Source organism: Perognathus longimembris, chromosome 1 (genome assembly GCF_023159225.1).
Source record: "Perognathus longimembris pacificus isolate PPM17 chromosome 1, ASM2315922v1, whole genome shotgun sequence".
Taxonomy (NCBI): Eukaryota; Metazoa; Chordata; class Mammalia; order Rodentia; family Heteromyidae; genus Perognathus; species Perognathus longimembris.
In genome coordinates this window covers 84,731,720-84,749,633 of record NC_063161.1, presented here as the reverse complement: position 1 = coordinate 84,749,633, position 17,914 = coordinate 84,731,720, and the positions used below count along the sequence as shown (strand labels likewise).

Sequence of the window (17,914 nt, the reverse complement as noted above, 5' to 3'; positions counted from 1 at the left end):
CTCAATAATCAATCATTGGAGGGGGGCCACTCCTGGAGGTGAGTATCACCTCGAGTGGAGTTGGCAAATCTCTTTAGTGGGCAGGCAGCTTAGAACAGCTTTCTGTTGGAACTTTTCCATCAACTGAGCGGACAAGTCCTTCATTCCTCAGGTCCAGGTGTTGGGTAGTTTATCACCGAACCCATCACAGGATAAGATTAATGGACAAATTAACGTAAGGGCCACCCTCCACATAGGAAGACATTAATTAATATCATATGAGTGAGGCAGAGAAAGGTTACAAAACACTCCGTGTGTGTGTGTGTGCATGTGTGCTGATACTGGGGTTTGAATTCTGGGTCTGGCCACAACCCTTTACATTTTTTGCTCAAGGCTGGCAGTCTACCACGTGAGACTTAAGATACAACTCTACCTATGGCTTTTTGCTGGCTAACTGGAGGTAAAAGTTCCTGAAACATTCTAGCTTGGGCTTGCTTGCACGTGTGATCTTAGCCTCCTGCTTGCTGAGAATTATAGAGAAGTGCCACTAACACTTCTCATTCTCCAGCTACTATTTTCTCCCCCCCCCCACGCCCTGAATCTAGCATTCTTCTTAACTACTTTTATTTAGCAAGATGTAAATTTCTCTCCCCAGAGTTAACTTAACCCAAAGAGATGAAATTGATGTTGTCATTTTCATTAGGCTAGAGACAGTGGCTTCTTAAGCCAAATTCTAGAATTGCCATTCATCACCCTCACTTTAGAATGTGGTTTCTCAGAAGTATCTCTACAAGCATCACTGGCTGTGCTTGGAAAGTGAGCAGACTTAGATCCTCAAGTGCTCAGAGAGGCCATAAAGCTTTGATAGCCATTGCCATGGAAACAGCACTTTTGTTCATTTACTAACAACAAAATGAACAGTGGCTGAGAACTTGAGTTTGAGTGTCTGCTCCCCTGAACCTGAAGAAGATGGGCATGTCCCATTCTCTATCTTCCCAGGGTTAGTTGTGCTGGAGCTAGACTAAATTTCTATATGCTTATCTTTACAATTTTATTTAGATTGTTTTTATGCACAAGTACATCTTTGGTTGTTTTTGTGTTTGCTACTGTATTGTTTTGCTAAACCTTTCATTGGCAAAATAGCCAAAGAGGCAATGAGATGAAATAGGAGGAGATGGAAGTAGTCATCTGTTAGGATGGAGAACTCATGGAGAAAAACCATACCCTATAGTATTTCTCACACTTGGCTTGCACTGTGGTTTGGGATGCTTGTGTCTCTCCACAACTATCTTTGATAATGAAATCATATCCTGTTCAATTTTATCTCTTGCTGTTTCACCCAGTGCCAAACACCTAAAGAAATTTTGACATACAAAGTCTGGGAAAAGCTGAGGCAACAGAGTGGTAAAGTAAGGAAAAGTGAGTGGTCATCTAGATAGGCATAATATGGCCTAAAGTAATGAATGGAAATGTGGGAAGGACTAGGGAGAAAAAACAAGTTGATGAACTTGCTTCCAAGAAGGCTGAGAAGGGCTGGATAATACACTTTCTCAAGGGAAAATGTCCTCCAATCTCTGTTTTTTCCAGAGAAAATTCTCACCCTGAGGGTACTCAAGTAGAAGGAATTCTAATTTAGAATTAAAAGATTCAAGTTCAGGTCTCACACTTGTAATCCTAGCTACTCAGGAGGCTGAGATCTGAGGATTGAGGTTTGAATTCAGCCCAGCAGGAAAGCCTATAAGACTCTTCTCTGCAAATTACCAAAAATCCAGAAGTGGAGCTGTGGCTCAACTGATAGAGTGCTAGTCTTGAGCAAAAAGGCTCAGGAATAGTGCCAGGCCCTGCGTTCAAGCCCTAAGACACACACACACACACACACACACACACACACGTACACATGTACACACACACATACACACACACAGACTCAGGTTCAAATCTTGAATATACCCAATCAGGTACAAATTCTGTTTTTCTACCCTACAGAGTGAGAGTAGAAATATTGTATACTTCCTAGTGGCCCTAGAAGGATGGTAGGAGGTACTGCAATTTGGGATGCCTCTCAGGGCTCTTATTGTGTGATTTGAATTTGAAACGAGACTTCCAGCATTCAGTTTGCTCACACAAGGGTCTAGAGAAGACAAAAGATGCACGGATAATCTCAAGGATCAACCCTAGGCAGGAGGAGGTGCCTCTCAGAGCTTTCACCTCTCCCTGGTCTGGACCTGGTGGTCCAGCCCTTGGCTCACATTGCTTTCCCAGGGATTCTACCTCTATGGAGAGATGGATTGGATTTAAAGGACAGTCCTTGTTTTAAAGCCTCGCTTTGCCTTTATCCTTGCTTTTGTTTCCTGTGGAAAACACACTCATAGTTTTAGGTCATTATTATAGGCATAAACAAATTCTGCATACCATATTTTCACTGAAGTTCAAACTATGGAATATTGATTCAAGAATGGTAGATTCTCTCTCTCTCTCTCTCCTTCTCTCTCTCTCCTCTCTGTCTGTCTGTCTGTCTGTTTGAGAGACAGAAACGGAGACAAACAGAGATGAGGAGAGAGGAGGATATAGAGTGAAACATATACAGTGAAACATATACAGTGAAAGAGCAAGAGAGAGGCACAGAGAAAAAGAATAGAGGGAGGAAGGTAGGGAAAGAGGTAAGGCAGGAAGAAGGGATGTAAAGGAGAAAAGAATTCCTTTCTGGGCATACTGACCTGAAAAAGTTAACAACAATTCACTATTTCCATTTTCCCAGGGCAAAATACAATGGAAAAGATCTCACTGACTTAGTACAATGTTGAACGTTGTGCTGCAGTAAATTTCTGGATTTAAGAAAGATTTTACTATTCATGGGACAAATGCATCTCACAAACCTGGCCTCATCCTGTATGCCCATACATTTTTGCATGTTGGGTCCCTTTGTAAAATCATGATTCAATTCTATTTTAAGAGATTCAGAAAATATGGTGGTAACAACTTGGGCAAAATCATCTTCTGAATTTGGCACTGTAAGGACGGAATTTTTCTAAGGGTGGAATCATAGCCAGACAGCAATCAGAAGTTGGAAAATCTTGCCATCAACCTTATTTATAAATATCATCTCTGTTTTAGTACCATGGCGGATTGTCATTTTACTCAATTATATGAGGCTTGGCTGGTTTCTGAGTTCTTTGGCGATGCATGTGGCCATGAATATGGGTGTCAGCTTACCTCCCTGACAATTCCTTCCACTCAAGTTGCATTTTAACAGTCATATTTGCCCAATCATTGAGCACTGCTATTCTCTTATTCCTAGTGTCTACCTCGTAGCTTTGTTTTTCCTTATTCCTGATAAATTTCCTGATACTTCAAACCTGCTATCCTTTCTTTTTTTCTTTTTTTTTTTTTTTTTTGGCCAGTCCTGGGCCTTGGACTCAGGGCCTGACCACTGTCCCTGGCTTCTTCCCGCTCAAGGCTAGCACTCTGCCACTTGAGCCACAGCGCCGCTTCTGGCCGTTTTCTGTATATGTGGTGCTGGGGAATCGAACCTAGGGCCTCGTGTATCCGAGGCAGGCACTCTTGCCACTAGGCTATATTCCCAGCCCCTGCTATCCTTTCTTGAAGACGTATTTCAAAAAGAGGTCTCATTCAGAGGCATAGAAAGATATGACCTGAAGTACATATTCATTCAGAATTGGGAAAATGGAGCCACATGAGACACAGTTCAGCACAGAAATGAGAAATAATGAAGAGAAAATACAAGGAAGAAGAGGAAGAAAGGAAACCAGAATTCATCTGAAATGAAATAGTAAAAGTGTTGAGGCAAATGGAAAACTAGTAAGGAGGCAAGAAGATTTATCTGATATATTACTATGATCAAATATAGTAGGACACACATAAAAGATGCTCCTTTTCAAAGTATAGGTGGTTTAAGATAAAATAGAAATCATGACTTTTCTTATAAGACTGATCTTAAATTTTTGTCATGTGTCAGAGATCATAGAAGCAGAATCTCTTCATTAAAATGAAAGACAAATTGCAGAAAATATTAGATCTTCCTATGGCCAGCCTCCATCCATTTGAAATATGAAAATGAATAAACTCTCAAACTAAGTAACCAGCTTGCTTGAGAAAGGATTAATATGCCAGAGTTCCTCTGGGTCAGGATCATTTGGTTAGGATGAATTGTTCACATCTCCTGATGTTTTCTAAGTATATACTGCCCAATGTGGCTGTCATCAGCCACATGCCACTAATTATCACTTGCAATGTTGATTTTTTCCAAACTAAGATGTACATCAGTTGAAAATTTTATACCAGATTTAAGAAACTGGGTATGAACAAAAATCATTAGTATCTCATTAATATTTTATATTAATAATATTTTGAAATGATATTATAGATATGTTGAATTAAATAACCTACATTAATAAGCTTCATCTGTTTCTTTTTGCTTTCTTAATATACAAAGATTATAAATATGGCTTATAATTGCAGTTCTCATTATCTTTCTATTGGATAGGACTATTTTGTAAAAGCCACTTCTGTGGGCTATGAATAGGTAAACCTGTGTCTGGAGAAGGTTGGAAAACATTTCTAAAATATAAATTTGAACTGGAATTAAGGCAGACATCTTTCTTATGGGTTGTTATGGGCAATTGTTGGCCAAGCATTTAGAATAAATCCAAGTTACATTTTTTCTGATAGTTTTTTCCCTAAGAGCAAATGCAGAAGGAAGATCTATCAGTTCAACAAGTGAAGTTTGGGGGAATATGTTTTAATAAACATGGCAAAAGAAAGAACTTGATAGGAATAAAATCTTAGCAAGTATAACACAATATATCTGCAATAGGTAGCTAGCTCTCAGCAGCTCTAGAAAAAGAAAAACTAAATAAATTGCATGAAGATGATAATAATCAAAGGCACTAAAATGGTGCTGTCTCTGTGCTGGGAGTTAATACCATGTGTATGTCAACTCAGTTAATTGTGTGTAACTGGCCTTTGAAAGGAATTTAATTATGTACCAAGTGACAGCCTCAAATACAAGATTCATAGCCAGGGTGTTGATTGCTACTATCTTTATGCTCACAGCCGTGCTGGCTCTTAGGACTCTCTAACAAGTCGACCACCCAAAGGGAGACATGAAGGGAAGTTCTATTTCATGCACTTTAAAACACTTGCAGTAATTTGGTGGTTAAATTGATGGCTGATGCTTGCATATTATATCAAGATGCATGTTAGAAAATGTTAAGGCTTTGGAAAACAGGAAACTAATTCCTAATGACTATTGTGTTGAGAAATCGTGACTGGAAAGAGAAAATCAGAAGTTGATCTTCACTGTGGACAACTGAAACATATTTATAAGTCTTAAATACATTGGCATACTTTTGTCTGTTTCACTAGACAATGACGATGTCTGCGAGCCAGGGTAGATTCTGAGTTGAATGATGGGTTGGTCCATCATGTTAAAGTAAATTAAAAGAGAGTACAACCATTTCATTGAGTATGTCTCACGTACATCCTCAAGCTATGTTTAATAGAGGGAGGTTCTCCTTGAGCTGAACAGACTCCAACCCTGGTGATCAATATTCTATTTTGCTTTTAGTTTAGTGAAAAAAAATGCAGTTAAACCACCAAAGGGGGTCACCAAAAAGATAAATAAGACAAAAAGATCCCTAATCAAAGGTTAAAAGTTGAAGTTACTGAGAAAGGAATATGAATGAAGTAGCTTAATAATTGGGGTTTAACTAATCCAAGTGTGTGAGGGATTCCTACAAGAAAGGAACACACATGCACATACATACATACACACACACACACACACATACACACACGGGAATACTGCACCTTATACTTGAAGAACAATAGAAATCTATTAAGCAATGACTGAACAATAAAGTTGATCAAGTCTTTTAACAAAACATCATTATATGTTCTAAAATTTTGCTTCAAGAATCTTGTAAAGGTACAATCAATAATCAGTGCTTTCACAGTATTAACTCTGCTAAATATGCAAACTACTTTTAGGGCAATATTGATGAAATCAGAATCTTTCTAAATATATTCTCCTTTACTGCAGTTTCTATTTTGTAGAAACAAGCACTTCATGTGTTGGTGTAAATGGAAAAGTGTAAAGTAAGCAGAGGGACAGGGAGGAACTGTAGGAAGCATCCAGATACAAGGACTGAGTTGATGACTTGCATTAGAAAGAAGGAAAGAAAAGACCCATAATCTCAGAAATAAACTTGCTGGGGTAGGGTAGTAGACTCAGTGAACTCTTATTTGCTCATGTATGATTTTTTGCACTATTCTAGGATTAGGGAGAATGTACTTCCGTTTTCAATCTCATACATCTTCTGAGATAGGTGCCCTCTGCTTAGTTATTTTCTTGATGGTGGAATCTTCAGTACCACATGACCACCTTGGATGACTGGATTGAAGGCAGGTGGCCCAGCATGAAGTTACAGATGACCCACTGGGACAATCAAAGCCACCGTGTTTTCCTTGTTAAGAAATCAGAATGTGAGTCATAGGTCTGTGTGAATAGTAGTTGGTGTGGAAGGAGCAGCCAAGTATTAAGGAAACAGCAAACTCAAGAGACAGCTGTAGTATATTAGCAGGGAAGCCCAGAGGATAATCTCTAGGGTCTCCTGCTAAGAGAATAAACAAGAGCTATCACAAGGGCTCTATCAGATCCCAAAATGAGCATTGAGATTCCAACTATTCCAGACACACTGCCCTGTGGTTGCATGGAAGTTGGTAAATCTTTCTTGTTTTTTCTATCAAATGTCTTTCCTCATTCTTTGGGTTCTGCTATCTCGAACATTCTTCCAGGGAGTTAATACTCTTCCATATCTGGGCCATGTGTATTGAGAAGAACTAAAACAATCTTCCATTTCTAGAGGTAGTCATGAGCTAGAATCAGAATATTTCATTCTTCTGGCTTCAGAGCATAGTGATGTAACCCATCACACGCCAATAGAATTCAAATCGAGCAATTTTATCTAATGATTGGGAAATACAGCTTTTTGTCTTTTGGGTTTCAAAGATGAAAGTCTAGTATGTGTGCACGCCTGTATGTATGTATGATACTATGGTTCGAACTCAGGTCTTCAAACCTGCTATAGTGGTACTTTACTACTTGAGTCAATCCTCCAGTATTACTTTATTTTGGCCAGTCCTGGGGCTTGGGACTTGGGGCCTGAGCACTGTCCTTGGCTTCTTCCTTTTGCTCAAGGCTAGCACTCTACCACTTGAGCCACAATACCATTTCTGGCCTTTTCTGTATATGTGGTGCTGAGGAATCGAACCCAGGGCTTCATTCATGCTAGGCAAGCACTCTACCACTAAGCCGCAGTACCAGCCCCCCAGCATTAATTTTTGCTGATTATTTTGGAGGTAGAGTCTTGTGGGCTTTTTTGCCCAGGCTTACTTGAAACTGCAATTCTCCAAGTCTCAGCCTCTTGAGTAGCTAGGATGACAGACATGAACCACTGGTGTCTGGCTTCTAGATAAAAATCTTTTCCAGAGTGTAGATAGAATCTTCCTGAGAATGAAGCCAATATAGAAGATACAGAGTCAAGCAATAGAGACAAACAGAAGAGAGAGAGAGAGAGAGAGAGAGAGAGAGAGAGAGAGAGAGAGAGAGAGAGATTGACAGAGAGAGAGAGAGAGAGAGAGACAGAAACAGAGACAGAGAAAGAGAACTATTATTTCCCTAGATCTAACAGTGCTCACAGCTAGGATAACAGAATTTCAAGTAATGTATATTTCTAGGAACTAATAAATTTTCTTTTGTGTTCAAACTAATTTGCGTTGGTTTTCTAATAAACATTATATTATTCTTTTCAGGAAAGCTGATTATGCGGTTTTGCTGGCATTTCCCCGAGGTCAAAACTCTCCCTCAGGAATCAGTTTTCCTATTTTGACTTACTCCCTTGAATTAAATTTCTACTTGGGAAAATATGAAAATGCCTCTCATCCTTGCATACAAATAAGCATAACTAACATACTTCTTTATATTATTTGATCAGTGACATTGTGCTGAATTTCCTTAATTTGGTTTACCAGAGCATATGTAAAACTCAATAAGTGAAAATGTGGAGCACAATGAACACTGGATGGATTCTGAGTCCTAGCTCTGACAGCAAATGACCTCATTTGAGGTATATGACCTTGCATGGGTCAGTAATGTCTAGATTCTTGTTTTCATGTTGGCAAAATGTGGTCCTTGAGCTAAAGATGATCAGTATGTATATCTATGTAGTTATTCAGTCATTAAAAAAATTCTTGCTTACTTAGCTGGGTGTCAGTGAATCCTAGATACTCATGAGGCTGAGATCTGAGGATCATTATTCAAAGCCAGACCAGGCAGGAAAATCTGTGAGACCTCTATCTACAGTTAACCATGAGAAAACAAAAACAAAAACAAAACAAAAACCAGAAGAGGAGCTGTGGCTTCAGTGGTTGAGCACTAGCCTTGAGCAAGAATAAAAAAAAAAAAAGCCCACAGACATTGCAGGCTCTGAGTTCAAGACCCAGGACTAGCACCAAATGAAGAAAATAAAAGAAAATAGTGGGACAAAGGGTGAAGTAATTTAGCAGTGTACTCACTAGACACTATGTTGAAAATGAACTACATAACTTTGGAAAGAGGGGGTTTAGGAGGGAAAAATAGGGAGAAAATGAAGGAAGAGGTGACATGGTTCAAAAAAAATGTACTCGGGGCTGGGGATATAGCCTAGTGGCAAGAGTGCCTGCCTCGGATACACGAGGCCCTAGGTTCGGTTCCCCAGCACCACATATACAGAAAACGGCCAGAAGCGGCGCTGTGGCTCAAGTGGCGGAGTGCTAGCCTTGAGCAAAAGGAAGCCAGGGACAGTGCTCAGGCCCTGAGTCCAAGGCCCAGGACTGGCAAAAAAAAAAAAAAAAAAATGTACTCATTACCTGACCTATGTAACTGAAACCCTCTGTATATCTATCACCTTTACAATAAAAATAAACTTAAAAAAGAAAAAAATATTGCTTACTTGTATCAAAATCTGAACTATATAACTTGAAGGTAGGAATAGGAGGAGAAGGAAATGGAAGAAGAAGGGGTGGCACTGATCAAAATTCATTGTACTCATAACTTGATATATGAAACTGTAGCCTCTTTGTACAATTATTTGATAAAAATATTACATTATTATATATCATCTTCATAATTCTTTCGGCTATGACTATCAATAGTTCCTAAAATCATTTTCTTGCCTAGAAATGCCAATACCCTAGTCTTTACCTTATTAAAAGACTGTTATTTCTATGATCAGCATGTTCATCCATCCATCTATCATCTATCATCCCTTCAATCATTCAACAAGCATTCATTGCATGATGCCATATATTAAACTGTACTAAAAGGCAGGACTCTCACCCTGGAGAATATACCATTCGTAAGAGAAGAAAGACTTTCAGTGTCCTTTGTTAACTGTCTCACACATACATGTATAATTTAGAAACCTTGAAAATGCATAAAGAACAAATGCAAATGCTTTAAAAGCATATAACGTGGAGGTCTGATTTGGTTGGAGAAACAAGCAAAGGGAAATCATCTAAAGAAGCAACTTGACCTGAGAGCTGGCAGGTTGAGCATTCATCCAGTTGCCTGGACCAGTGGGCTAAGTGAAAGCCATCCACACAGAGCAAGGGCAACAACATGCTAGCTATTGCTTCGGACCTGTCTCTTGCTTAGGAGTTATCAGTTATCTTTTCAAAATCCTTAGGGGAAAAAATATTGTAATTTCTTCTTTTGGCAAAAAGGAATTCAGAAACATGAAAAGTAAGGTTTATAGCTGAATCCCAAAGAAAACGTCTTGCTGAACTGAAATACCACCATTTTTAATTTTGTCAAAGTAGAAGTTAAAGGATTATCACCAGCTCCTTTAAATTATACCTTGGGATAGTTACTTCACTTCCCTGGGCCTCAGTTTTCAAGTCTATAAAGCATGAAGCTTAGGGTCTCTCTCTCTCTCTCTCTCTCTCTCTCTCTCTCTCTCTCTCTCTCTCTCTCTCAGAAACATACCTGATTGAGTGGCATGAGGGAAGAGAGGCCACAAATCCTACACAACAGACTTGTGGATATATATATATATATATATATATATATATATATATATATATATATATATGGTGATATATATCTATATATCAACTAAAATCAGCTTGCATTCATAGCATAAGAAAATGCTGTCAGAATTGTAGCTATTGAAATGCAGGCAGCATGGAGCCAAAAATAGCTAATGCATCCACAGTTAATGCAGAGAAACTTCAACGAAGCGTTTCCTTGGTAATTGAGTAACTTAAAGATAAAGGAACTCAGTTGATCAAAGACTGATTTCTCTGCTTTTCATTCTTTCCATAGGTAGCTTCATTTCTAATTCATTGTAAATGGGGGAAGATGGTTGACAAATCCATTTCACTGAAATAAAAGGTCATCCAAAAATATATTTTAAAAGGACAATCCAGTTGAACCCAAACAAGCAAAGCCTCTAGTGGGAGAAGAATGCTTAGCCCTTTTGCATTCTTGAAAGTCTGCACTTGCCTTAGAACTGTTTCCATCTTATCCTGAGTTCTTAAATCACTTGGGAGAATTAACACCATAATTTACAGCAATCTGACATCTGTCAATCTGAATCCAAAGCTTTGGGTTTCAAACCAAAGTCACTAGCTCTTCCTTAGAGAAGGAAAAAAGGACAATAGCTGCTATTTCTTGGCATGCATAATCAATGCTGCAGGAGTTGCTAGGCAACAGCAGAAAGGCTGTCAAACATCCCTGAGTGCCTCCAATGGAAGAGGAGAAACCCAGCAGCCACTCTGCAGAGGTGAAAGACTGCGCAGTCCTGAAAGCGGTGTTCAGGTTATTTCATTCCTTAAAAATATGTGTTTATTGTGGTCAGGGCTGAGCTGCAGATATTTTTCTCCAAAGGTCATCTAACCTTTGAATATACTTTCAATTGACCCAAAGTCTTGCAAATGAACATATCAGGCTGGAGAGAGGGAGTTCTGTGAAAGACCCATGGGTTTTTCTTGTCCACTTCACCCTGAACCTCATGGGATATTCACATTATCATAAATGTGGATGAATGTGGAACCTCTGAATTCCAGACAGTTAAAATGAGTATCTTCTCTGAAGCTTGAGTTATTCTAGTTACCATTGGCAAAATCTCTGATTTCAATATACATTCACACTCAAGGTCATTAGGATGAGAATTCTTGGATTCGTAACTATGAAATTAGTGTGAATTTTTACTTTGCAAACTCTTTGTCTATTCTATCCAAGATGACAGTTTCACTTGAATTTCAAGAGGATTGACAAAGAGAAGTCAAAGTTTAAGAATCAAATCCTTTTCTTTCCTTCCTTCTTTCCTTCCTTCCTTCCTTCTTTCCTTCCTTCCTTCCTTCCTTCCTTCCTTCCTTCCTTCCTTCCATCCGACCTTCCTTCCTGGAACATTATTGTTTAAAGAGAAAACACTCATCATAAACCACTAATTTATAAAATCTTATTTGGCAAAGCTAGCATGAATTATAAAGACTAGGCATTGGGTATGGTTAAATGTAGGATTAGGGCTGTAGTTGGGATTTAAAACAAGAGAAACTCAGTAACAATTGTGATGGGACTTAGGACTAGACAGAAGGACACTGGGAGCAAGAAGGTAGAATGGCAACTTCGTGTGTGTGTGTGTGTATGTGTGTGTATGCGAGTTCTAGGGCTTGAACTTGAACTCAGGGCCTATGAGTTGTCCCTTTCCTTTTCACTCATGGCTGGCACTCCATCACTTGAGCCATATACTCACTTCCAGCTTTTTGTTGGTTAATTGGAGACAAGATTCTCATGAGCTTTCTTGCCTGGGCGGGCTTTGAATCATGATCCTCAGATCTCAGCCTTCTAAGTAGCTAGGATTATATGGTGAGCCAGTGGTACCTAACAATGCTTGTTTTTAAAGACCAGCTCAGATACCAGGGGATAGACGTTGCTGTCACACTTCATTGTTAGTATAAGATCAGGAGGTCTGTTTTAGCATTTTTTTTCAGAAGAAAATTGAACATAAAGGTTGAAGATTTCTTAGATTTAGTTTTCAACACCTTCTCCTTAAGGGAATTACCAGAAATTACAGAAAATAGGCAAAGAATAAGGAGTGGCGCTAAGAAGAAAGGCTAAAGTCACTCATTGGACCTCTCTCTATACCTCTCTGAGGTGTCTCAGCTGGCCCCACACGGTCATCTAGAATCTTCTAGTCTCTCAGGAATTTCTTACACTTAATGAGTTGGACTTGTGACACGATGAAGTGAATTCAGAGTCTGAAATCTTGATTTTTACTTCCTGGTTGACCTCTAAATTAGGAGTATCAAACACAGGCCCAGAGCACCAACCCAGGGTCTTTATTTTCTTTGTCTACAATTCATGCTAGGCCTGGATTAGATGACCCCCTATTGGTCAGTCTATCAATTTGTATAACTAGAACAACTTTTATCTCATTTATCAAAAAGTAAAAAAAAAAGGAATAGATGAAGAAAGCAAAGACTGTAAATATGACACTATTAGTTATTTGAATATTGTGAACTGAAAAATGATGATAATTAAAAATTTTTAGTAAATAAAAGAATCAATGGCAACAGTGGAAATTGAGCATCTCAATAATCAGTGGAGGACTTTCACTCTGACTTCATCACTTGCAAAGATCTCCCTTGTTATCCTCCTTCTTTTTCTCAATCTCCCCAGCCATTTCTCCATCTAGAAAGATCTAGCCTTATTCACACACAAAAAAAAATGTAGCTCTTAAGTACCTTCTCTACCATTTCAGTTCGTTTCTTCCAAGTATCAAAGAAAACAAATACATAGTTTTGTTAATACTTAGATGAACTTCAGTGAAACTATTAAACTTTCAGGGGTAAGCACAAGAGTAATTTTATTTTTCTTGGTGTTGATATGTATATACTTAGTTAATTTAATTCTAAATATATCAGGAGTGGAACATGTATCTGAGTTTTAAAGAAATGTCATTCATGAGTGGTTTGACAGGCATGAAACACAATGAGAAATCCAATTATAGCAAGTAAAGCCAAACAATTGAATTTATTGCATTGTCACACAATATTTATTTCATTACCTATTTCATTTTATAAGGACTTAATGTATTTTTGCCAAAATCCTTTGTGCTGTTTTTGTTAAACCTTGTGTGTTAGAAAGGTTTGTTAAACCATGTATGTTAGAAAGTGGTCATTTTCTCTCTTTCAGTATTATTGTTTATCTTTATGAAAAACAGTTCTCCTTTTTTAATTCATGGGAACATGTAGTAGGAACGTCTGGTCTGCTAGAGTGGTGGAATCCACAGAAAATGACATCTACCCTTTCAGGAAATCCTATCCTATCTATCTATCTATCTATCTATCTATCTATCTATCTATCTATCTATCTATCTATCCCTATATCTCTGGAAACATTTGAAAAGGGAAGATAAGACCTAATAGAAGAACTCTGTGTAATGAAGGCTAAGAGGAATGCGAAGTCAATAGGTCTCCCTTCTAATCTGAAAACAAGCCTCAGTGGGTGGTACCACAAACACCAAGAAATCTAAGAAAACATGTTTGACTCTCCAAGATTTCACTGTGGAATGGTTTGAACTTATTGATTTCCACCTGGAATTCTGTTAGAAAAGTAGTGCGGAGTTATCTCCATCATGTGGACTAGTTTGCTGTTCCTGAGTACCTCTGACAGTGAAATGTACTCCCAGTATCATTTGGGCTGTATATTAAGGTAAATGTGCAGGAATTAAACACGTCCGCCATACTAATATAATTTACTCCTGACCTGGACACTAAGATACAATGAAAGAAAGTGAAACTTCCACACACGAGTGTGGCCATAGATAAGGAGGCATTCTCAAATGTTCTCTTACCTTCACTGCCACCAAGATCTTATCCTGCTCAGGACAGAGGTTATAGCATTCAGCTAGGAAAACTTTTCCAAAGGCTCCTTCGCCTAGCTCCCTTTTCAGAACAATGTTATGTCGCTTGATGTGCTGAACAACTGAAAAACAAAGACAGAATAAAAATTGGAATTGAAGCATGCTGAGGTGAATTCAAAATATGGGAAGGGCTGGGTGCTGGTGGCTTAAGCCTATAGTTCTAGTGACTCAGGAGGCTGAGATTTGGAGGACTCAGGTTCAAAGTCAGACCAGGTAGATAAGTCTGTGAGACTCTTATCTCCAAATAACCACCAAAAAGCCAGAAGTATAGCTGTGGCTCAAGTAGTGGAGTGTTAGCCTTGAGCAAAAAAAGCTAAGGAACAGCACCCAGGTCCTGAGTTCAAGGTTCAGTACAGCACAAAATAAATAAACGAAGGTGGGAAATCAACAGCCCATACCTTGAGTTTTCAGACCCAAGATTTTCTTCTTTACAGAATGAACTGAAGAGGACTATTGTCTGTCCTCATAGCCTGTCTCAAAGAGCTACCTGGAGGTTTCATCTCCTTATTAACCAGATTTTAGTTGTTGCTTTGATAAAACTAAGGTTAAAACCATCACTAGACTGAAAAATAGTATTCATGAACTTCATAGACAAGCAGAGGGAAGAAATGAGAAAGGAATTAACATTTGTGTCAGCTTCTTATAAGTCAGATACTTTGCATGTATTTGTTGGTTATATGTCCAATGGGAAAAGCATCTCCAATCCTAATGCGTATATAGGCTCAGAGGACAATGAAGAAACCTTGGTTGCTAATTACAGCTATAGTTTCACCACAATTTTAGGCTTCTAGTGACCTGACCTAGACTATTATCGAGCCTCAGTGATAGTTTCAATTTAGATAAGAATTATCTAGCCTCCATTTCCTAAGATCATATCCTATCTTAGCACTCCAAAGCCACAAATAGGCAAGAATAAATGAATCCAGTGAAGAGAGACTATTTTCTCCCATAGTGTAGAATAAAACTAACCAAAGTCAGTCATATGTCTCCTTGAAGAATAAGGTAGGAGGTATCTCCAATGGCAGCAAGATGGGGACTGGAGAAAGGCAGTACTCAGAGTGTCAGACCTAATACAGAAGCCAACTTCACCACTCAATGTTGAATCTCTCAGAAGGGCATTTTTCTCCATCACAGTCACCAGTGTGCTGAATTCCTTGTTTTTGAATGGTAGTACAGCTGGCCCTCAATGTCTATTTGTTCCTTATGTATGGAATAAGCCAACATCAGATAGAAAATGTTCAGGGAAAAACAACCTCATATGTAGTGAGCATGTGAAGATTTTTTCTTATCATTATTTCCTTAACAATATAATATGACAATTATCTAGATAATATTTGAATTATTTTAGGTACTTTAGACATTCTAGAGAGAATTTAAAGAATTCTAAAGGATATGCATAGGTTATATATAAATGATATGCTATTTATATCAGGGACTTGAGCATCCTTGGATTTTGGTATCCGAGTGCTGTTCTGGAATTAAACCCTATAGACAACCAAAAATGGCTATATTTAAAAGAGGTCATGATAACCTCTAGAGAATGAAATGTGAGGCCAACAATATTCTCTTAGTTCATTCTTGACAACCTTCCTTTCCCTTTGCATTTTCTAAATGGGAATGCAGTCTGTAGTCACTTCAAGTATTTGTGTCTGAACATGGAGGAGCTGTGGTTCAAATCCAAGTCTACCTGAATTCAGAGTCCATGTCTTTTCTTCTACCCATGAGGTCTCTTTGCATTTATAAAATGTGTTTGATATAACAAGAGAGTTGATGAAGTCAAGAAAAAGAGTAAAAAGTAAAAAATGTCTCCCTGCTTAGTTCACTCTTCAAGTTCAGGTTCTTTGTCCCTCTGAGGGCATTCCAGGAGCACTGTGATAACCTCATGTTACAATGGGGTTTTTGCTTAGCTGTGTTGTGATTTATTCCCCACCTGTTCATTTGAAAGTTCCCTAGGTTCAGAGTGAGCTGTACAGATCTCCTGTACCCTTCCTTCATATATTAGTAGCTAAGCACAATACTGAGATTAATATTATAGTTTATTCTGATAACCTTTAAGTTTTTTTCTTGATTATGAACTGAGTTAAAAAAAATATAAAAGAAAATACAAAGCACACCCCTGTACTTTACATGATAATAAAGTGAGTACCTCTGAACTCACCATTCCACTTAGGAAACAGAGAATTAGTAAGATTGAGTGTAACTTATCCAACATGCTTGGGACTAGAAATATTTGGGAATTCCAGATTTTTTTAATTGAAATATTTGCATATTTGTAATGAGATTTTAGGATGTGATTTTATTCTGAGAACAAAATTTATATGCATCTATGTATTTTAATACACATAGCCTAAGGTGGTTTATGTAATACTTTTAGTGCACCTGCATTTTTGTCTTTAACCTGTCATATGAGGTCAGGTGTGGGAACTTTTATTTGTGGTATTTTGTTGGCATTTTAAAAAGAAAGTTTATGTCTTGATGGATTTTGAATTTTTGAATTACAGATGTCTCACCTACAGTACTATAAAAATATCATTATGTTGCTTTGTGTTTCTCTTATATTGGAGCTTGAACTCAGGGCCTACTTGTACTCTCCCTTAGCTTTTACACTCATTGCTGGAGCTCTATTAATTGAGCTATGCCTCCATTTCCACCTTCTTGCTGGTTAATTGGAGGTTAATTGAGTCTCGTGGATCTGTCTTCTGGGGATCTGTATTCAAACCACTATCCTCAGATTTCACTCTCTTGAATGGCTAAGAATACAGGCCTATGCAACTGCCACCACATTTTTCTTGTTTGTATGAATTTCTCTTATTTCCAGGAATAACCACTATCTTGAATTTAATATTAGTCATTTTCCTTATCATTTTGCTGCCAAGATTTTATTCCTGACAAGAGATTTTTCAGCTTTGTTTGTTTTTGAACCCAGATCAGTGAATTCATACTGTACTAATTTTTCCATATCTTGTGCCTCACTCTACAATGTTCTTGAGATTGTATTATGCTGTGTGTGTGATCATAATCCTTTTCTTTTTACCACCTTTTATCACTCTGTAGAGGGATTATACCATCGTATATTTATCCATTTTATGTTGATGGATACCCTATACAGTTCCTTCTGACATATAACTATATATGAAATTCAAGTGGTGATTAAAGTTTTGCTTTAAGGGGGCATTTTTACTTGATAATTCATGTGCTTCTGAGCTGTGAATGCCTCTGTGAGCCTCTGGGAACTCAGAGTGCTAAAATCAGAAGTTCCTTTTATGAGGAACAATATTAATTAATATGAGAACATATATTAATTCCTCATGCTTCAGTAGCAATGCCTGAATTTAAGAGGAGAGAAATGTGTTCATTAGGTAGAGTGCCCTATAAAGACACAAATGTAATTCTTGCAGAGAATTAGCTGCCCTATTTAAATCTAATATTTAATTCCTTGGTTGTCATATGTTCGTTAGGAATTAAGTGGCTCTCTGATTTACTTCACATTAGACCATCAAGCATTTAACTTCTTTTTTATTTTTTGCATTTGATTTACATCTATTTTTTTCTTTTAATATTTCAAGAGGTAGAAAAATTCCTGGTGGAAATAAATTTTTAAGGCCACAATTAATTTCAGCATTTTCAAAACTATAATGATGAGAGTGTTTTCCCATATTTACCGTAAAAGTAGAAAAATGCATGTTTTCTTTAGGAAATGGGCTTTTTGCTCTTTTGTGTTTTGGCATGTAAATTATCTGAAGAATGTCTTACTTGTCCCGTGCATTCCCTTTAAAAATAAGTTTCTTTTTTATACTAAAGGGAAAAGACAATAACTTTGTATTTGTGCCTGTGTTCTTGGTTGGGCCTTTATACGCAGTATTATGGAAATATTTCTGAAAAAATGTGTTTACTACTAATAATTTTATACTATTTTTTATACTATCCCTTAACTGACAGAAACATTA

General features: G+C 37.8%; 1 protein-coding gene across 1 annotated transcript in view; it reads right to left on the bottom strand.

The window, feature by feature from the left end:
• Nucleotides 1-17,914, bottom strand: part of Ntrk2 (neurotrophic receptor tyrosine kinase 2) — a 364,133-nt gene that overhangs the window by 76,679 nt on the left and 269,540 nt on the right. The window contains exon 15 of the mRNA XM_048331472.1: nucleotides 13,899-14,029. Within this exon, the coding sequence (XP_048187429.1) occupies nucleotides 13,899-14,029 (131 nt within the window). The remainder of the gene's footprint in view (nucleotides 1-13,898; nucleotides 14,030-17,914) is intronic.